At 47.3% G+C, this 21,221-nt stretch overlaps 6 protein-coding genes across 6 annotated transcripts; 4 read left to right on the plus strand and 2 right to left on the minus strand.

Moving 5' to 3' along the window:
* Positions 1-572: 572 nt before the first annotated feature.
* Positions 573-911, plus strand: C8R40DRAFT_1068074 (uncharacterized protein; the record flags this gene model as incomplete). The annotated part of the gene is made up of 1 exon (XM_046225974.1): positions 573-911. The coding sequence occupies one exon, from the start codon at positions 573-575 to the stop codon at positions 909-911; it is 339 nt and encodes a 112-aa protein (XP_046088467.1).
* Positions 912-1,212: 301 nt separating this feature from the next.
* On the minus strand, positions 1,213-2,380 carry C8R40DRAFT_1168733 (uncharacterized protein; the record flags this gene model as incomplete). Its single annotated transcript, XM_046231240.1, has 2 exons — positions 1,213-1,531; positions 1,590-2,380. 2 exons carry the CDS (start codon positions 2,378-2,380, stop codon positions 1,213-1,215), a joined length of 1,110 nt encoding a protein of 369 aa, XP_046088468.1.
* Positions 2,381-4,280: 1,900 nt separating this feature from the next.
* Positions 4,281-6,276, plus strand: C8R40DRAFT_1248523 (S-adenosyl-L-methionine-dependent methyltransferase). Its single transcript, XM_046233659.1, has 5 exons — positions 4,281-5,025; positions 5,096-5,333; positions 5,395-5,492; positions 5,563-6,147; positions 6,213-6,276. The coding sequence occupies exons 1-4, from the start codon at positions 4,765-4,767 to the stop codon at positions 5,812-5,814; spliced, it is 849 nt and encodes a 282-aa protein (XP_046088469.1). The 5' UTR covers positions 4,281-4,764; the 3' UTR covers positions 5,815-6,147; positions 6,213-6,276.
* A 778-nt stretch (positions 6,277-7,054) lies between these two features.
* C8R40DRAFT_1095821 (uncharacterized protein) lies at positions 7,055-11,736 on the plus strand. The gene is made up of 8 exons (XM_046227717.1): positions 7,055-8,844; positions 8,900-9,556; positions 9,615-9,755; positions 9,811-9,984; positions 10,050-10,189; positions 10,246-10,893; positions 10,960-11,369; positions 11,424-11,736. Exons 1-8 carry the CDS (start codon positions 7,341-7,343, stop codon positions 11,557-11,559), a joined length of 3,810 nt encoding a protein of 1,269 aa, XP_046088470.1. The 5' UTR covers positions 7,055-7,340; the 3' UTR covers positions 11,560-11,736.
* A 21-nt stretch (positions 11,737-11,757) lies between these two features.
* Positions 11,758-20,011, plus strand: C8R40DRAFT_71511 (beach-domain-containing protein). The gene is made up of 28 exons (XM_046235959.1): positions 11,758-12,134; positions 12,185-13,060; positions 13,128-13,389; positions 13,444-13,602; positions 13,666-14,429; positions 14,506-14,593; positions 14,666-14,774; positions 14,829-15,190; positions 15,244-15,741; positions 15,796-16,067; positions 16,117-16,352; positions 16,407-16,538; positions 16,589-16,752; positions 16,803-16,925; positions 16,997-17,156; positions 17,208-17,264; positions 17,314-17,554; positions 17,612-17,684; positions 17,738-17,801; positions 17,855-18,073; positions 18,123-18,209; positions 18,259-18,385; positions 18,439-18,562; positions 18,611-18,670; positions 18,735-18,875; positions 18,928-19,439; positions 19,492-19,829; positions 19,892-20,011. The coding sequence occupies exons 1-28, from the start codon at positions 11,937-11,939 to the stop codon at positions 19,950-19,952; spliced, it is 6,507 nt and encodes a 2,168-aa protein (XP_046088471.1). The 5' UTR covers positions 11,758-11,936; the 3' UTR covers positions 19,953-20,011.
* A 58-nt stretch (positions 20,012-20,069) lies between these two features.
* Positions 20,070-20,968, minus strand: C8R40DRAFT_1040537 (Alpha/Beta hydrolase protein; the record flags this gene model as incomplete). The annotated part of the gene is made up of 3 exons (XM_046223924.1): positions 20,070-20,501; positions 20,564-20,771; positions 20,826-20,968. 3 exons carry the CDS (start codon positions 20,966-20,968, stop codon positions 20,070-20,072), a joined length of 783 nt encoding a protein of 260 aa, XP_046088472.1.
* Between the last annotated feature and the right edge of the window lie 253 nt (positions 20,969-21,221).

Genomic DNA, 21,221 nt, shown 5'->3' on the forward strand with positions numbered 1-21,221 from the left:
CACACGAAACGACTCACACCCAATCTTTCCAATCGCTACGTACGGCACTGGAAATTGAATACTCCGCCGCCTCACTAGCGCTGGTGAATTCTATCGTCGAGCACGAAAGAGTATCGATACAGTATCAGATCAGAGCAGAGAGTAAGCTTTCTATGAGGGCAAAAGAGGCACAAGTACAAGTGTACCATGTGCGAAAGCTCATGAGAGTCTTGCAAAGATGTAAAATACCAATGGCAATCACAAGGACCTTTCTCAGAGCAGAAACGTTCAGTAAGATACGCTTTGACCCTGCTCAAATCAGGTACAACGGTCGCGGCCATTACGGGCCGGATCTTTTCTTTGAACAGTGGCCACCACGCTGCACTTCATCATTGAAATCGTCTCATATTGGAACACTAGGGAACACTGCATAGGAATCACACTCGGACTCAACAGGACTCAACTAGCCCGTATAATAATTCGCACGTGCACGAAGCACTAGTCATTCTCGCGTAAACTTTGAATCAAACCCAACCACAACAAGAGGATATCACCTTTATTCGTCTGCCTTGAAAGCGCCAATCTCAACCACTATGGGTCGCTATACACCAGATCCCAAAGTCTTTGGCATTCCATTATTGGAAGAGTATGTCAAAACTACTCCCGAATACGAAATGATGCGTCCTCATACCAAGCACGTCGTCGTGCAGTATGCAACCGCAGCCTTTATGCTCGGCGAACGAGTCGCTGAATCGGTCCCTTCGCGGGTCATTTATGTGGAAACGAAAGAGGGCCCTGCACCGTGTGTTGTCTTAGCATCAGATAAAGAGCACGCGGCCAGTTTTAGCACGGAAGAGGGAAGAGAGAAGTTGAAGAAAGTGTATGAGATCATACGCCTAGAACAGCCTCCGGCATGGTACAGATGCTCTTGATTTTGTGAAGGTACGTGAATGCACATTCTGAATGTACTCTTCTTACCTTCTCTAAGTAGCTCCGTCTTTTCTATCATGATTGTTACATCGACCACGTTTTCGTGAGATGAAATTGCTATCATTTCCCCTTCCAGTGTATAGTAGTCCCTGAGAGGAATTCGATGCGTCTGATCTCATGCGATCATCCCATGGTCCTCCAGCACCCGCACAGATTGTAGAATGTTCACTATGTAAGCACAGGTAAAAATTTGGTACGTGAAAATGATCAAAGCGGAAGCGGAAACGCAAATGATTTATTTGATTACTCCTTCGACAGATGGTCCAGGTATCTGTCTCTCATTTGTGTCAAAGCTTCATCTGACTCCTCTGTGCCAAGTTCATAGACCTTTTGGCCAAACGATGCGGCGAAAGCAGTGCTTTTGTGCCGCATAACAAGAATGTCTCCCTGGAACTTCATATTTTCGTCATCCCAGAAAACAAAAAAAGCTTCCTTTTGGTAAAGCTTATACTGCCAATATGGTCCAGCAGTCACAAGAGCAACGATCTCGTGGATATTTGGATAACGTTTGAAGAACGTCCCAAGATAGCCGCTCATCTGATCTATTGCATTAAAGATACGCCTAACAAATCAGGGTTTTTTGATCAATGCACAGATTAAACAACAATGAAAAATCGCACCTTCGAATGAGGTTCTCGTTCTCTTCTACGCGCTGATTCGCAAGATCCTCAATCTCCTCGTGGCGGGATACGTTACGTTTCATTTCACCAAGAAGAGCGGGGCACAAATGGACGGTTTGTAGGTCAAATCGCTTCGCATTTCGAACCTTTACTTTGTCTTTGGAAAACTTTGCGGTTCCACGCTTCGACATCTCCTTCACGACGGAGTGAAGAACAGCAAGATCGGGGTATTCATCATCCATGGGGACCATGATAGTCCTGTTAGACGACGTAGAGGCCATCAAACGCTCCTGTGCCTTGGTAGGTGCCGTGCTCCTGTTGTTTTTCCTCGGTTCATACTCTTCGTCCGAGTGAGCATAGTAAGCGGCATTGCGATTAGCCGCGCGATTAGGCGTTGCGGGGGGGTTACTTCCCCGAGAACGAAGCACACGATCGATAGGAGTAGGGCTCTCGGGGCGCTCGATATCCGTCTGAGAGGCACTCTCTTCGGTGTCTTCCCGAGCGTTAAGGTCGCCTGCGTTGTCTGGGGTGGCAGCCTTGCGATGAGACATCTCGGGCAGAACCCCATCCTCAGATCTCCATTGCGCGTATTGAACATAGGGAATGAGATTATCGTAAGGCCTGAGCAACTCGTGCATAACATGGCCCCAAACAGGATGCCAATTATTTTCGTGGTTACGAGGATTGAACTTTTGGGATTGGGCGGACGAAATAGCTAGCTTAAGTTTCCGTGTGGTGCGATATGGAGAGAGTCGGTTGTCCTCCTCCACCTGAGCTCGTGTCTTTACCATTAATGATAGGTTGGTAATTGGGTGGCTTTGGTAATAAGTGGACTTTGTCTTGTCTTCAGTTTTATACCCACAACAGAGAGCGACGGTTGTTCTCAAATGGCCCAAAGTTACGAAAAGTCAGGGAACGTAGACAGCGCATCAGGCGAATATGTTGAACGAGGAGATGGCGCAACTTTATCTGACATCGCGAAAACAGGCTAAACCTGGGCTAAACTACAAATTGACTACAATGAACATTTCTGGAATATACATACAGAACTTCTGAATTAGGAACAAAGGAAAGTACTACTAATAGTTGCTACCATTATACAAAGGAGTAGCATGGTCGGCTAAAGCAACAAATATATGTTATATCAGGTTATATCAGGTTACATCAGGCCATCAGGCCATATCGATGCTGTGACCATTGTTCCCAAATGGTGCCAAAGTTAGGAAAAGTCGAGGGAACGTGGAAAGCGCATCAGGAATATGTAGAACAAGACCAGATGATGCCGCACCTTTTCTGACGTTATCGCGAGAACAAACTCGCCCCAATTGATAAAATGAACATTCTGGAATATAAAGAACTTCTGCTCTCTTCTGCTAACTTCTGAATTAGAAGGAATTAGAAACAAAGAGGCAGCGTAGTCGGGTAAAGCCGTAGACTCATGTTAATATCAGGCCATCAGCCCGCCGTATCAATGCGGTGACCTATGTCAGAGCCTGCCAGGGCCCAGGACAATGCAAGTACTATACCTAAGAAAACAAAAGAAAACAAACCGGTGTTCATAATGCCAGTCGAGTCCAGTAAAACACGTGATGGTTTGTGGCGTATAAAGCGACTCTTTCCCAGAGTTGACATACAGTCACTCTTCACTCTCATGGGCCGCTATACACCAGATCCGAAAGTCTTCGGCATTCCACTATTCGAGCAGTACGTCAAAAGTACCCCAGAATTTGAGACGATGGCTCCTTCTACCAATGGTGATGTGCTTTTGCAATATCTGTCTGCAGCCTTCCTGCTAGGGGAACGAGTCGCTGAATCGGTCCCTTCGCGGGTCATTTACGTGGACACGAAGGAGGGCGCTACACCGTGTGTTGTGTTAGCCTCCAATAAAGATCACGCGGCGAGCTTTGGCACAGAGGAGGGAAGAGAGACGTTGAAGAAAGTGTATGAGATCATACGCCTAGAACAGCCTCCAGCATGGTATAGATGTTCTTGATTTCCGAAGGTATGTGAATTCTCGTTCTGAATGTACTCTTCTCATCCTTTCTCAGTCGCCTCTCCGTGTATTCGATGATAATTGTTACATCGAACACGTTGTTATTGGAACCCCGCTTGCTGTACTATTACTGCTTGTTCTCTATGAATCAATCTTACGAGATGTACATGATTTTGTGTATATGTTACACCGACAGAAACAAGAACAACAACTGACTGAATGCTTGTGGCCAACATGTTGAATCGCGCTGAAATAGACAAAAGTCGAAAATCAAGACAAAGGAGTGTAATATACTGCCCTAGGGTATGACCCAGGTCACGTAGAGACAGTCAGGAAGTACATTTCGGAATGTCATACTCGTCACGCAGTGGGAAGCTCGCCCACACGAAACGAGCCGCGGTATTCCAACAACTGCGAATATCTCGGTCAATTTTTAGAGCATGAAGTCGCGATATTGTGCCACACAGGCTCACAAAGGGCGCGGGATAGTATTTACAGTCCAAGCGTATTCAGGATATACAAGTTTACAACGCTTACTCATCCTTGAACTGATAAATTGGACTTACTCTATCTCACCCGACGTTTCTAGCATCTCAATGAGACGGCGCCGCAGCGCATCAATATAGTGTGCTCTTTGAATCACTGTAACAGGTCGGATCAAATCCGCCTATGCCGAACTGCCGATCGTATATAAAGACTGTAGTACTCGTAGATACGAATCCCCCTAATAATAGTTTTACTTGAAACCAGCGCTATCCCTATCATTCGAGTGACTCCTCGTGTAACCGACAGGTTACAATTACGACCACGATCATTTTCGAAAACAGCTGAAAATAGTTCAAGGCTTCGGAGTCCATATTCTATCTGTTGAGCTTCAGCTAACTACCTGGGATGGGACATCCCATAGTCCAGACTCGTTGGTCAACCGAGTCATTTCGGACGATAAGTGAAGCTAGTGAAGACTCAATCGGCCGATTCGTCGTCAATATCTTTATGCAATTTCGGCCATAGGTATCGGCCGACCACGGATACTCTACTATCGTATAAAAGGTTGCTGCAAGAATCAAAATAAACATCTGCTCTTCGTCGTAGTTTCAAAGTTTGAGCATCGGCATCCGTTCTGGTACGCCAAGTGACTCCATACTACAACAATTCCACCCCGCAACTAGTATATACGATACGATGACCTCAAATTCCGCTCAAGAACCCACATCGTCCGTTCCCGATTCTTCAGGGTGGTCTGCAGCTTTATACAACAAAAACGCAAATTTTGTGTACTCCCCCGCCTACACAACCCCCGTCCTCGAGCTCTTAGCGGCGAAACCGGGCGAACGGATCATGGATTTCGGATGTGGAAGTGGAGAGGTCACTGTAGTGATTGAGAAGATCGTGAAAGGGAAGGAGGGAGGATACATTGCGGCAGTAGACTTTAGTGAGAGCATGGTTCGTATCAAACTTAATCTGGCTGCTCTGGGGGTATGTTTCCTGAACTAACCACGATCCAATTATACAGGTTGAGAAGGCCAAAACACAAGGACTACCTGAAGCATTCGTTTGTGACATCCAAGACTTGGCATTCCCTCCTTCGAGTGTATATAGTGGTCCTCGAGAGGAATTCGATGCGGTGTTCACTAATGCAACATTGCATTGGTGTAAGCGTAACCCTTCCGGAGTGATACGGTCTGCAAAGAGGATTCTCAAGAAAAAAGGAAGGTTCGTTGGTGAAATGGGAGGGTTCCTGAACTGTATCGGTACTACCTTGATTGATTGAGCGAGTGGAACATACATACTGACCGATGTTCTCAATTTCAGGGATTCGCACAGCGTTGAAAACAGTGCTCAAGTCAAAAGGACATGATGGTTTCGAGCGCGACCCGTGGTTTTTCCCATCTCCAGAAGAATATAGTATGGTTAGCATTGTCATATACCCATCCTACTTCTTATGTTCCCTATTTATTCACATTTGTTCTGTTTGTCCAGTTACTTAAAGCGGAGGGCTTTGATGTAACGCACATCTCTCTTACGCCTCGGCTCACACCACTAGAAACAGGCCTGTACGGCTGGCTGAACACATTCGCGAGAGGCTCCTGGTTAAAGGATTTGACTGAGCAAGAAGCTGATGAGATAATGAAGGAGGTCGAAGAGATGTGTCGCGTTGATTGTCAGGATGGAAATGGAAATTGGGCGATGGTTTATGTTAGATTGAGGTTTGTTGCAGTTCTGGATGGGTGAGTTATTTTCCGTCGTACAGGTGGATACAAATATTAGAGAAGTCTGTCGATGTAATAGTTGTCCTTCCTGGTGATCTTCTGAGTTTTCAGTTGGATGTTTCGTCGGGGCACCGGTTGAGCCTGAGTTCTCACAGTGCTCTGCTTGCAGCCTTGCAGTCGCTTTCGGCGATGAACCTAGAACGTGAAACACGAGTAAAATAAAAAGATGAAAAAGGCGGGTATTTCCACCCTATGCAACAACGTAAAACCTTCATCCGCCTGGCGCTTTGACCCTGTCACAAAAGCATCTTGTCGTTCAGCCAGAAGCAGATCAGCTTGAGGTAGTTTGCAAAACCTGTTCATCTGGTAAGTTTACTTCCGTATAGAACGCCAACAATAACTATATGTTGAAATACTTACACGGAAATATAAACCTGGCATGAGATTAAAAAAGTGGTCATCATACTCGTCAAGCGTGATGGCGTGAATGGAAATTTGAGCAAGTAGAGGTTTATACACGAAGGAGAAATCTTCCCTTTTGAACCCAATTCTCGGCAGCGACAGCTTCTTTGAGTCGCTGAAGATCTGCATGCAGCGCGGGGGTCGAGCGATGCCTGGACAGATCATGATTATTTAACGCCGATGGGAATAGCATAGACAAGAACACACAATCTCCCTCTTCTTCCCATTCTTCACCACCGTCTATCCATATCAGGTATAAAATTAAACATTGAGCAGACTTTACCTGATTTTCTCCTCCTTAAACTCAACCAATAAGCATGTTTCATTTCCTCCTAGACCCGGTTGTGCTGCCAGGTACTCGCATAGATCGACTCGAAAGCTGGTGACTTTCTACGCTAAGGCAGTTAGCGCGATCTGTGGTTCTTCCTATAGAGATTTTCCCTAGAAAAGCACTGCCGTTCATCCGCTGTTTGTGTCCGGCGCGACTTACGCCTCGATTCACACCGCTAGAAGCGGAGGAGTACGGCTGATAAGCAGGGTCTTTAATCGAGGTACTTGGCGGAACAAGAAGCAGAGAAGATAATGAGGAAGGCTGAGAAGAGGTGTCGCATAGAATGTTAGATTGCAATAATATACGTGAGGTTGGGAATTGTGGTGTTCTGGATGATACAAATATTGAGGTAGAAAATGTGAGATACAAAGAGTCTCACGAATCACGATGCGTACCATGATGGCGTGGGAGAATGAAACCAACCTCATCATACTTCCACCGCTTGCGCTCGTCGTTGGTTGAGTCCACGACGCGTTTTTGGCGCGCATTCTGGTGAGTAGCAGGTCTTTTGTGTGCCGAAATTAATATGAACTCGGAAAACCTTCTAATAGCTTAGAAATTCGAGAATTCGATGAGCAGATAGCCTCGGGTTCTTGAACCAATAATATCATTAGTTTCGACATCGTTCTCCAGCCTTTCGTCATCACAGTGTTTTCGACCTTCATATTAATTGGCTAAAGCGAGGCTTTATCCCAAAATCTTCTCTTCTTCCAGTACTATCAACTTCGTTTGCCACGAATTAGCCTATACCTTCAATGTCGACCATAGGAAATAATCGTAGTACGACAAGCTCAACGACCAATCGCCGGTCGATGTCATCTATTCCAATGCCAAACGTGCAGGCATCGCTGTCGTCTAATGCGAACTTGGCGAAAAGTACCTCTGCACGAAGAATTTCGACACCTGGAGGACAAGGAAAGCGTGCCGCTAATGACATATCATCTAACTCCAATTCCTTATCCACTTCCAACTCGACCCCCATATCCAACAAATTGACCACAAATAACCTCAGCAGCCTCAGTAGCTCAGTGCCAAGGCCGCGGGCAGCGCCATCGATCGTTTCTAGTCGAAGATCTGTAGCTGGTTCCCGTCCCAAAGCCGCTCAAGAAAGACCGCAATCATTGTACGCTAAACCGACACAGACTGAAACTCCTACCCCGGTGGTCTTGTCCAACGACATATCGACGCATTCGACTTCCACCATGACGCCCACCAAGCCTCGACCACGCGTGACCTCCGCCGTATCGAGCTTGGTAGCTACACCTACGTCGTCGCGTACTCGGGTGTTGTCGACGCCAGGGACCCCCAGCTCCGTTGCTAAAGCATTAAAGGCAACTTCAGCATCTCCTAGTATCAGTCTCACGTCACCTTCACCTATGCCTACTCCTGCACGTCCTTCTGCTTCTACCACATCTCCTTCTGTCTCCGCTTCACAAAGGACACCTCAGCGCTCAACGAGCTCCCGGATGTCATTACAGGGAACTCCTACATCAGCCCACAAAAAATCCCTAGCCAGATCCCCGTCGGACTCTGTTCAGATTGTGGTCAAAGCCAAAACCTCCCCACAGCATCATCACAGTACATCCTCGCATTCTTCTGCAGGACTTTTCTCTCCAGAAAACTCCGTACCTTCGGTCCCAGTAGGCCCTGCCTCCAATGTTCCGTCAATGTGGACTGCTGGCGAAGATTCGTTTGACGGTGATTTCTCGATGGATCTGGACATGATTACCGAAGAAAACTCGGACACGCTGCTCGGCGGCGACTCTGAACTCGTGCCGCTTCTCAATGAAATTAATACTCTTCATAACCGAAAACTTACGTCGTACAAACGTCTCTTGGAACGTGCACAACACAGTAGTGCAGCCCAGCTACACGCTCTGCAAGCTGAAGTGCGGATGCTTAGGGAGCAGCTACAGAACGGAGGTGGGGGCGGGAGGACTGGAAATCGAGGACTGCTCATTGGAAACGGTCAAGATGAACTTGACGGCCTACTTGACGGGGGCGGATACTTGTGTAGTAATTGTGGAGGTCCAGGTGGTAAAGGCAAAAGAAGATATTGGGCTGGATGGAGGGGGTTTGAATCCGACAATGAGGAGGATGACTTCGACGACGGGGATGGGGGTGAATTAGTTGCGGCACTCCGTGGACTGGGCCGCGACACTTCCGGAAAGTACATATTTGACGAGCAGCGGGTAAGGAAGGTTGTCAGAAGAATGGGGAGGGAAGCTCGAGGAAGATTAATTGGTATCATACTCGATGGTGAGTCATACCGTGACTCCTTCTACAGAAACAGATATTCACCGGGTCCATCAAGCTTCTCATCCAGGCGATGCCTCTCTCCAAATGCTCCTACTCCAAAAGTACCTCAAATCCACATATGATGTGCTTGGCAACCTCTCACCTCCTCTCGCTCTTCGCGTCCTTTTACACTTTCCTGTGACTGACGTTGTCCTCCGGCTGAGCCTTGTCTCAAAGAAATGGAACAAGATGATTCATCATTTCACGTTCTGGCGGTACCATTGTTACGACCTTACTCGCACAGATCCTGTGCCCATTCAAGCGCCGTTGCCTCCTCCTCGAGGACCCGGAGATGCAGGATGGTTCCCGCTATACAAAAGCTTGCACCATTTGCAGAAGAATCTCGCAGAAGGACTGTCTCAATCTATTCTCTTCCTTCATGGTCACACCAATCACGTCACCACTCTCACGCTAAGAGGAAGACGACTCATCAGCGGGAGTTATGATGAAAGTATACGATTTTGGGAATTGCCGGAACGAGGGGTTGGTGTGGGTATGTCGAGGGCGGCCATTGAGAATGATATTATTGACGGTAGCGGAGAGAGCGGGAAGGGAAAGAAGGGAGGAGAGCCAAAGACGGAAGGGGTGAAAGAGGCGCTGAAAGCAGCGGAGTGTAAGAAGGTATTGAAAGTGGGTAAGGTGGTTAGCTGCGTTGACTGGTTGATCGAGGAAGGTATGCCCATCTGCAGGATAATGTCAGAAGTCGATATCGAAATTGATCTTCTTGACAGAGGTTTTCGTCGTGGGCTTCCATGACGTCGGCAGGGTACATTTATTCTCTTCGCTCACTTACACTCCATTGCAACAGCTCGCTGGGCATCTGAATGGGATCCGAGCTGTTGCTTTGACTTCAAAGAATCTCGTTTCCGCTGGTAAGCAGCTTAGAGTTTGTGTTCGTATCCTCCTTTGATTGTATCTCCCCCACAGGTGCTGATAAAGCTCTCGTTTGTTGGGACTGGCGTGCTGGGACTAAGATCGTGCGGTTTGGACAGCAAACAACAGTCAATATTGGTGTTCAGTTGATAGCTGGTGCGACCAAAGAGGAAGGTGAGAGGGTAGTGAGTGTGACGATCGATGGAGTTGTTCGGGTGTTCAGTATCCGTGAGTTCAACTGCATTGTCGTGCTTGAAGATTGCTGATCTTCCTATTTTCCTACCGCTCTCTAGAACGAAGAGAAATGATTTCCCAGTTCAAGCTTTCCGAACTTGGTGGAACCGATCCTTTCTTGAATGCGAAACTGTTCAACGTCGGAGCCGCACCAAACAATATGCTCCAGTGGTTTGCAGCGAAAGGGTCTCAGATGACTGTGAGTACGCAATGTCAGGATCCTTTGCGAATCTCAATTTTCTTCTGTGTTCCCAGTGCGCCACAAAATCCGTCATCCTTCATCTGCAATGGCAGGAAGATTCCGAGAGTGCTCCTGGCATGGAAGTGAACGGAAATAATACCAATGGCAAATCAAAAGAGCCATCCCTGACGGTCAAATCACCCTTAACTCCCTCGGCTGCATCTCTTAAATCACCTACCCGTTCACCGTCAGTACTTTCTCTTGCATCCAGTACACATGCTGCGCAAAACCAAACACCCACCCGCTCTCGTACTTCCTCCTCATTCTCGCGCTCAACGTCTTCTTCCTCCATCACCGGAAGTGCATCCAGGCGCCCTTCACTTCTGGGCAGTATTTCTACAGGTCCGGGTGCAGCTGGTATCGGAGGCGGAGGTGGAAGACTTAGTGTTAGTGGACGACGTACACCATCGACTCCGTTGAGCCCTAACTCTAGGACAGTCACTCCGACGACGGCATCTTCACTGGGAAGTTCAATGATGTCTGCTGGTGGACTCGGTGCTAGTGTGGTTCGGTTTGGGCAGCGTGCGGCGATTCTTACGGCCCCGCCCAAGCTGGTAGCGTTGGTTGAAACCCCTGATGTTGCAGTTGGTGCAGTTGATCCGAGGAAGAAGAGGGTTGTGACGGCTACAAGATTTAGCTCTCGAGTCGGGGCCGATCGGCGGGTGAGTATATTTTTAGAACCTCATTTAACCGTGCTCATTTTACATCTGCATTCCTTTTTCTCAAAGATATTCATGTCCATCCACCAAGACAAACCCGGCAAAACTAAAAAGTCATCCAGAGCGAATGGTGATGCTGAGGATGATGACGACGACGATGGAGAAGACTCGGACTCCGATTTACACCATATTATCACCGGGACCAAGTTTACTGAATCAAGTACTGGCGAAAAGTACGTTCCGTACTCGGGTGTGGATATTGATACGAATTGTACACCCGTTACTGGAGCTTGGGCCGCGTTAGCTGATGCAGAGAGCATTCCCCGTTTGAATGGGAATGAGCCTGTGGGGAAAGTGAGAGGCTTAATTGGCTCGCTTCCACCCAAGTTCGGTGGGTTAGCAATGCCGGAGAAGAACCCGATGTCGATGCAGATGAGCCATGAGGAAGTGGTAGTAGGTTGTGCAGATGGGACTATATAGTGAGGTTTCTGGTTTTTCTCTGATGATTCTGTTCTTACTCGAGAGGGTGATAGTGTGATGAACTTTGTGGGGTATGAATATCAGAAACCTCGCATTGTCCGTTCGGAAGATGATGATGAGGGTCAGGCGAGTAATGAAGATGACGAAGAGGAGAGCGAGGACGAGGATCAGGATCAGATGTCGGATTGATGGGTGTTTGCAGTCAAACCTTGGAAGTTTGAGTTGAAGACGAATTTATTTTTGGTGATGGACATGTGTAATTATTTTGAAGGAAGATCCATAAGCCTTCACAAAAGTTACCTTACGCTCCTTTGTTTATTATGCATTAGTATAACTATAGATAATTTCTATGTTAACTACGGTCAGGTTACGGTGACACGAGAATATGCACGACTCCGATATCAAGATTGTATCAAGGAATCAAGGATTGAAGTGAACATTTGGTGTGGCAGTGCAGGTGATTCCATCACGACGAGGAGTTGACCCTGTCGAAGATACAACTTCTTCTACCAGCGTTATAGCCAGACCAACATGCCCTAGTATAAAACATCACTAGATATATTAGGATGTTCAAGACTCTGCTTACTCCCCTACGCGCGAGGTTTGACCTGTCTCCACGGTCTCCGACGACCCGGAATGCTCCTCCTCCTCCCGACGACGATGAGCTGGCACCGGAGGATTTCGCGAGGGATGTACTCATAGAACTAATGAGAAACTCTGTGGAAAATTTGAAGCAGGCGGACACAAGGAAGGGCAAAATAGAGGTGCGTTGAGTGAAGATACATTAGTTGTTTTTACCTAATTAGATGCTCAGGTATTGGCCGAAATCCAGAGAATATTGCTTCAGGAACCACAAACGAAAGAGGTCTTTCGTGAATTAGATGGCTTTTTGGTCCTTATTAGTGTCCTTTCGACGGTTCACCACTTGAATTTCGGTCCTGTTATCGAGCCAGAGGAGCAGGTCCTCGCAGACATGATTGAATGCACCCGACTTGTATTCTCTGTTGCCTCAGACGCCTTAGCCGACCACCCGCAGAACACAGAATATTTCAGAACATATGTCGGCTACGACTCACTGTCCAGTGCTCTAAACGGACTAGTCACCAATCCACAGACACTCAACGAAACTCTTGGCTTTCTCCTATCGTTTGCACTATCCGAGTTCACCGCGATTCCTGGACTGTTTTGTAGTTTTCGTGTTTGCACGAAACTGGATGATTTCGACGCGACTTTGGCCGAGTACGATGCTCAGCTTTCCACTGCGATCATTGGCCGTCCGGAAGCAATTTATCTACTTTGGAGCTTCATCTCTCCAAGGTCATACGCGACTCTCAAGCTTTTCGAAGTCCTCGCAGGCGCCAATCACCGCAATCGCGCGATATTGAGTGTTCCCGAGATTGTACAGCCATTGCTAGCGCATCTATCTACGGTTCAGGAAAAGAAGGAGAAGACAGTAACGCAGAAACTAGCTAAGAAACTGTTAGATATGGGTTCTTCGCCTATCATCGCAAGAGGGATGTTCCAGCGCGTTATCAAAGCAGACGGGACGCTTGACATGGACTTGTTAGAATTAATTAGAGCTGGGATGAAATCACGCTGGCTGGAACATTTCTCCTTTCGTGATTCCGCTGGAATGGTAGTGAGGCAGGAGGGTGCTAAAGCTTTACCGGTCACTGGGTTCACATTCATGGTGAGTATGTCAAGCATTTTTCGCGCTCTCTACTTGGACGTTACTAAAAGGCGCGCACCATATATAGATTTGGCTGTGGATTGAAAGACTTCCTGAACCGAATACTTCTCGTTTACTCTTCTCAGCCAGCCTTTCGGCATTGTCAGGAACTTCTGACTCTGAAGATCTAATATCCATCCGACTGCATCACGGCGGCCAGCTCGAATTGTTTTCTTCAGGGAGCAAACAATCCGTCGTATTCACCCAGGCGCGTATACTAAGAGCCAAATGGACGCACATCGCACTGGTACATTATCCTGGACGCGATCGGTATTCGAGTCCTAGTATACGTGTGTTCAGCTTCCCTTGCCTTGTCTATACAGTTTCTGACTATCCGTTCCCAGGTTTATTCATTGATGGTGTATTATCCGATACAATCAATTGGCAGTATCCGAAAAATTCATCATCAACATCTTCCATCGAGTACAGATTGGGTGATAATTCGAAAGGGGCTACTATAAGCTGGTGTTTTGCTTCTTGCTACATGATCGCCCTTCCACTTGGTACGCACACCGAACTCGGCCTGATCTGTTGCAATTGAAAGACTAACCAGTCGCACTATACAGCTGATGACATCCCACGATTCATTCACCATCTTGGTCCACGATACTTTGGTAGTTTCCAGGACACAAATTTAGCCAAATTTTTAACATATGAAGCCTCTACTTCCCTCAACATGTTCATCTCCAATATTCAGATTGCTGCTGCTGCATCGTCTCAATATCAGCCTCAACGCGGTCCCCTCCCTTCTCTCTCTTTACTATCTCCACCATCTTCTGCAGCTTTACTCTCACCTTCACCCCTTACGCCAGCTACACCAACTTCATCACTCTCCGTCAACCCCAAATCCCCTCTATCTCCGGGAATAATGATGTCCCACAGCCCGACTGGTCCTTCTTCAATTCTCAAAGCCGTGAAAGAAGGAATTGGGATTGGGTTACCGGAGTCTGCTATCATTTTCGCGCTCAGTCCGTTGAGCTGTGAGGAGTCAGGCTTCGCAGAGGGTGGGAGGATACCAGCGTTGGGGGGAGGTGGCCCCACTGGAGGAGGAGGCGCTGTTAGAGGAAATGGACAGAGGAGTGGTTTGATCAGCGGACATAGAAGTGCATATGGCAGTGGATATGGGAATGGGTTAGCAAGTGGGCAGGGTCAGCGAAGTGGGTATGGGAATGGACAGAAAAGCGCGCACGGGACTGGGAACGGAGAACCATCTAGTAAAGACTTCGTTGTGAACGGTGATGTCTTCGTGATGAAAGCCAATTGTTTTGACAATGCGCTTTGGAGGCTCGGAGGAGCAGCTGTCGCGTTGAGATTAGTTCAGGTTGCAAAGGTGTGTTTATGGGATTGGTTTCGGGTTATCAATATTTTCCACGAGTTTACCGATACATCTCATCTATTCCTGATAGACTCCCCATGAACTTTCTAGAGCACTTGGTGTGGTGACGGACGGGATGAAGAACAGTTGGCAGAATTCGGAAGATATAGAACGGTTACGTGCGTTTTGTGGTCCCGTGTAGTTCATTTGTCGCGTTTCATTCGACTGACGATCCCTATTTTTTCCACCAGGTGGCTATGACATCCTTGCGGATACACTTCGTTCCAAGGCAGATATAATCAACATGACCAGCTTTGAGACGATTTTCGAGTTTTTAGGTCTGAACTTCCGGTCTCCAGAGTATGTTCTTCCCATCTTCCGTCCTTCCTCAATCCTTGGCTTATACTGCTACAGCCAATCAACCATCGTCAACACCGTGGCTTATCGAGCTCTAGCACTTGATTTTGAACTATGGTCCCATACCCGAAAAGATATTCAACGTGTTCACTTGGAGCATTTTCTCACTCTCCTCGAATCAAGTCGATATAGACGGTTCAACGTCAAGCAGCAGTTCGCCAAAATCGGACTAGTACGAAGATTGCTTTTCGTGTTACAGACAGATTGGTACAGTGATGTCCATGGCCCGGATTTTGAGAATTCGGAGTCTAGTTTGCCCTTCCTGATGGACGCGCTGAAAGCTGGTGCAAAAGCGCTGTGGACGAAGGATGATGCAATTAAGCCTTTGGTGTCGTATTTAGCTGCTAATCTGCAGGAAGGTGAGTTGGATTTTGTATGCTCCATTGTTCATTTTGCTCAACTTTTGCTTCAGATGCCGTAGCCGGCTCTCCTCGTTCCATCATTTCACGGTTCGATTACAAAGACGGACGCGAAAAAGCTGAACACGTGCTCGTCATCCTAACCTCCTTACTATCCGATCCCGCGTGTTACACCAAATTTGTCTCCGCCCTGCCTATCACCCGTATCTGCCTCCTTCTACTCGGAGATAAACCTTCGGTACTCGTAGGAGCTCAGATCCTCACCATTATTGGGATTAGCATAAGCACCTCCATTTCTTTTGTACGCAAGTTTGAGTTGATTTCCGGTTGGAATGTGCTCAAGACAGTTCTACCAACCTGCTGGGGGCCCGAAGTTAATGCAGTGGCGTTCGATATTCTCTTGGGGAGGTTATCAACTAATGGCCAAAGGAGTGCTGAGCCTGCGGAATATGTTGTCACCTGTCCGCAAATGGTGCCTCCTATACTCTCCGCGTTGAAGGCGGGTCTGAGTATTGTCGCTAAAAACTGTGAAATGACAGAGGATGCGGATGGTATGGTTAATGCTATTAGGCGGCGGTTCAATTCTGACTAATAAAATATTATAGAGCGGAGCCAATACGGCTGGACTACAGAGTCTACAATGGAGGAGCTCACCGAAAGTCTTCTGAGCCTTCACGCCTCGAGTGGGACGTTCCGTCTAGTTTTCCAGTCTCAACAAAGCACCCAATTGTTCATAGCTGCTTACAAAGGGTTTGTGGATAAAATATCAAATGCATCACAGATAAATGCGAGAGCTATCCGGATACTGGAAAAAATGTCACATTTTGGACTTGCTTTAGCGCTAGATAATGCAGTGGCTGGTACTCAAAAGCGCGAGGTAGGCTGTTGCCGTTTGTAATATCGATCCTAGACTGATCGCCTCGTAGATCTTAGATATCTTACAATCGGCCGAGGGAGTGCTTAATCCCAGTGCCGAGAAGACCAACATCGATCCCAGCTTAGTCCAAGATACTCGTACTGTCCGACAACGGTTTGCCTCTGCTCGATTTAGCATGCAAGTAGGCGAACGTACTGTGATCAAAACCGTTAACAGAATGATTGAATGGCGTCAAACCATCCGTGTTTCCGAACGGAAGCGGTTGCGGAAGAACATCCTCGATCTGTGAGCTAGGCCTTCTAAACACGTCCCCAAGTAGTTCAAGTATCCTTCTTTTAGTCGGGAGAATCGTCGACAAGTGTCTCGTCTGTATGAATGGACGCTCATGCTGACTGCTGAGCGTGGGCTATGGGCTAGTCAAGAGCCTCGTTTGTGGCGGTTAGATGAAACTGAGGGTCCTCATAGGATCAGGTAATGTACAATCGAGTAACGAAAAGCGCCATCTGACCCTCTGTCATTAGGAAAAAGTTGGAGCCCGAAAGCAACAAATCTTTGAATGTTCGCGCCGAAGAATATCATCGCATCCGAGACGTTGTGGTTCCTGAAACCGATAATGGCTCTGTCGTTACTGTCGAAGTGCCACCATGGGCGGAAAGTTACGAAATTTCTTCAACGGATATGGAAGGTGAACATAGTCTCACTTGACTTTTCTTCCTTGGCTCAGATCTCGCTCAGATCGCCAATTGGCGGAAGAAATTTCAGAAGACAAGCATCGCAGGGTACGGCATGAACTAGAACCAGGAGATGTCATTGAATCTGTGGGCACTGTGGCAAGGGTTGCTGGAGTGGATTCTTCTCGTGAGTATATTTCCCCCCAGCTGAGGCAGGCTTACCGTAGTCCGCGCAGTCTCTAATAATTTTCTCTACAGCCGGGCTGCTTATTATAGGCCGGACGCATGTATACATGCTAGACGGGCTAATCGAGAGTGAGGATGGGGAGGTAATCGACGCTCACGATGCACCCAAATCTTTGTTCTTTGTACCTGGGAGTATTGTTGAACTTGATGGGCCGCAAAGAGCACAAAGATGGTATGGTTTTCAAACTTGGGTGTATGCAAGGTTAACGATCCTGGTTCGCAGGTCTCATGAACAAATTGCTACATTCAGCAACAAATCATTCCTGTTTCGGGACGTAGCGTTAGTAAGCTTTCAACATACGTTGTCACTGATTCTCACTTCCTCATAGACTTGAAATATACTTCAAAGATAGTCGTTCGTTGCTGGTTGTCTTTATTGATAAACAAAAGCGTTCGGAAATCGATCAGCGTCTGACCACCATTACAACGCGTGCTTCTGAGTCTGCCCATACCCCAGGATTATTACGAACGCCTCTATTTGGAATAGTCAGTGCCCGAGTTCTATCAGGTTTATGGACAGATGAGCTTTCTACCGCTCAACGCAAATGGCAAGCCCGAGAAATAAGCAATGTGAGACGGCCGTTGCTCCATGAAATATCAGATCTAATCCTGAGCATTGTATGAAAGTTCACATATCTTTGCGTTCTGAATCAAATTTCGGGAAGAACGCCTAGCGATGCGACGCAGTACCCCGTCTTTCGTGAGTTTGATATCCAATTGGTGCAAAACGCATACTCATGATCTCTTCGATAGCATGGGTGTTACAAGATTATACCTCGTCTACTCTGGACTTATCAAATCCAGAGACCTTCAGAGAGTACGCCTAATTTCTACTATATGGTTGCACCTTTTCTGATTAGTTGTCCTTAGCCTCACGAAACCAATGGGAGCACAAACCGCACCTCGTCGGGAGGCTGCCGAAACCCGCTATAGTAATCTAGAGAGCGTGGGCGAGAAACCGTTCCACTACGGTACACATTTCAGCTCTTCTATGATTGTTTGCCACTTCCTCATACGGATGTCACCATTCACCAACATGTTCAAGACTCTACAAGGTGGAGATTGGGACCTTCCAGATCGTCTCTTCAGGTGGGATGCCTCCTCTTCCTAGTGTTCCCTCAATAACAGGATCAAATAGTGACATAGCCCGTGCATACGAGTCTGCGGCTCGCGACGTTCGAGGTGATGTTCGAGAACTCATTCCCGAATTCTTCAACTGTCCTGAGTAAGAACATTATATCTCCTCTTCCGGCCACTGTTGAGCCTACTCTTAGGTTTCTTGAGAATTCCTCCAACCTTGATTTCGGAGTCCAGCAGAATACTGGCGAGCGAATACATGACGTGAAATTGCCACCTTGGGCAAAGCAAGATCCCTTGCTGTTCATCATCATGAATCGTAAAGTACGTACGAACAAATTACTTGTTCACTCTTATTGTGACCATTTCCTGCGCAGGCTTTGGAAAGCCCCTACGTCAGCGAGAACCTACCTGCATGGATTGACCTGATCTGGGGACACAATCAGCGAGACCCAGCTGCTTTGAACGTTTTCCACCCTCTTTCATATGAAGGATCTATTGGTACGCGCGAGTCCAGTCTTCTTGTCACGCTTTTGACTTTCGTAACAGACCTTGACTCGATCACGGATGAATTGGAACGCGAAGCCACTGTTGGCATTATCCATAATTGTAAGGGCTGAAATAACTGATTCCTACTATTCACAACACCCTACTAATGCTGCGCCGCACGTAGTCGGACAAACGCCCCGGAAGCTCTTCACGACTCCACATCCTAATCGTTACAATCATGGTCTTCCCACCTTACCTATTGGGACTCTTCATGGTATCGAAGAAGATGCACATCTTCTCGTGCAGGGCAGCAGATGTTTCAAAGGTTAGTTCATTGACTAAACGGATTATGCGTCCTCACACATGGTTGCTTCCAGACTTGGGTCCCAACGTTCCAGTCACCAGCCTGGTCTTGGACATGATAGGGGAAAAGATCCTACCTTGTCCGGCAGGAGTTTTATCCGTCCCATCACATCCGCACGAACAAATTGAGTGGGCCACATCTCATACCGGAGCTAAAGAAGTCCGGGTAGTAGTAGACCATAAAGTCGTACAAGTCATCGAAGGCTCTTTCTGCTCTTGCGCTGCATTCGCAGATTCGAACAATCTGGTTACAGGGTCAAGCGACTATACGGTCAGGCTTTGGACAATGTCACGCGCAGGCGGCCACCTCCCTTTGAATGTCTCCCAGGCACATATCATGCGGGTTCATACGGATGAGGTCGTCAGTGTCGCAGCGTGTCGGGCGTGGTCTGTGATTGTGAGCGGGTCGAGAGATGGAAGTGCGGCGTTGTGGGATCTTAATCGGGCGGTCTACGTTCAGTCCATTTGGCATGGAGAAGGTGGAGAGATGTCTACGGTCTCATTGATTGATATCAATGAAAGCACGGTACGTCATCGTGTATAATGTTTCCTCTCAATCTTCTCTTACTTTCATGAAGGGGTATATTGCGACTTGTTCGCGGTTAAAATTATGCCTGCACACCATAAATGCTCGTCCTATCGCGGTGTTGGATTTGACGACACTGCCCAACTACAACGTTCTACAACCAACCATAACCGCGCTTGCTTTCCACGAACGGGAATACTCACACCTAGGTGTCTTAGCTACAGGTGGCTCAGACGGTACCATTACGCTAAGAACATGGAGTGCCGATAACACCCCGGAGGGTGAAAAAGCTCGTTGGGAGTTTGTAACATTACGCTTAATGAAAGTACGGGCACCTGTAGGCAGAGGTATTTCACCTTTCCCTGCAGTGACTGCGTTGAAATTCCTAGGGTGTGTGATATTCGACCGTTTTACTCCTGACCCTACGTTTATCCCTTTCGCCCCTTTCGCAGTGAAAGTCTGTGCCATGGTGAAGATACAGGTAAATCGTTCGTGTGGAGTCTGCCTGACTAGTCACTATATATTGTTTATGTATTTATCCTGCTGTGTGTGTATTCATTCGCGCTTTCAATATGGAAACCAATACCATGTAGTAACAATCGGTACGATGTACGGAAGATTGGGTTGCTGCTAGCGGAGCCATTTCCCAATCACTTCGGATAACCAGACTCCATGCCTACCTCTCCAAAAATGCGAGGCCCCGGAACGACAGAGCAAAGTCAATCCTCGCTGGCCCTGCTCTACAAGACCAGACTCTGAGTTGTGTCCCGATGTTTGGCTTTGTTTCAGAGACCCATCCTTCCTCAACTCTGCAAGCTCCTTCACCCAACTCTCATAGCTTTTCGCACTAGTGAATTCATCCTGGTTACCGTAGATGATAAGTACGTTTGAATCTTGACTACGAATGAGCTCTTGGAGTTTTGAAGCATAGGTGGAAGAGCGGAATAGAGTGAGATAGCTGCGGGGTCCAAGCGGATAAGAAATAAGGATGTGGGAGGTCTTGATCTGTGTGTTCTGCATTAAAGGATGGAGGGAAGCGATTAAAGACCCATAAGAGTAGCCCTATACAGAAGACAAAGTAGTAGTAGCTAAAGGCCACTGTGAAATGGAGGGAATTCACGTACTATAATCGTCACTGTTATATCCGCCGCATTCGACGTTGCATGACTCTGGACATAGCGTAGCGACCAATCCACCACAGCTTCCAAATCTTTTCCCTCCGTAAAGCCAGTGAACGATGGCCACCCAGAAGATCCGCCTACCCCTCGAGAATTGTATCTAAATACATGATAATCTTTAATCTGTAAGGATTCCGTTATAATATCCAACACACTGCAAGACCAATGAGGAAAATGTTTAAGTAACATTTAGTGATATTCACTCAACGGGTCATTCATATTTCCACCTAACCAGGACCAAGGATGTAGACAGACCGCAATCTTGACACATTCTTCGGTGGATCGTTGGATGGTGGGAGGAAGATATTCACCCTTGAGTGTTATACCACTGACATCTATGTCAAGGAGCATGACGGTTCGACAGCGTTATCCGGCCCGCCTGATCAAGGCTGCCCTTTTTGGGTATTTCGTCACATACGGGTCGTGGCAAGAGTCAAAGCGTGTTCTACTGATCATGACCGAACGACCGTAAGAATTGTTTAGGTTTGTTTAGGGTATACACAAAATTCCGTAATATATCATATCCTTGGATAAATATATCAGAATATATCCTCACTCTCTCAGCTGAGTGTTGGGCGTCCTGGACTTCGAGTCCCTACCCCAC

Source organism: Lentinula edodes (genome assembly GCF_021015755.1).
Source record: "Lentinula edodes strain Le(Bin) 0899 ss11 chromosome Unknown C8R40scaffold_10, whole genome shotgun sequence".
In the NCBI taxonomy this organism is placed as follows: domain Eukaryota; kingdom Fungi; phylum Basidiomycota; class Agaricomycetes; order Agaricales; family Omphalotaceae; genus Lentinula; species Lentinula edodes.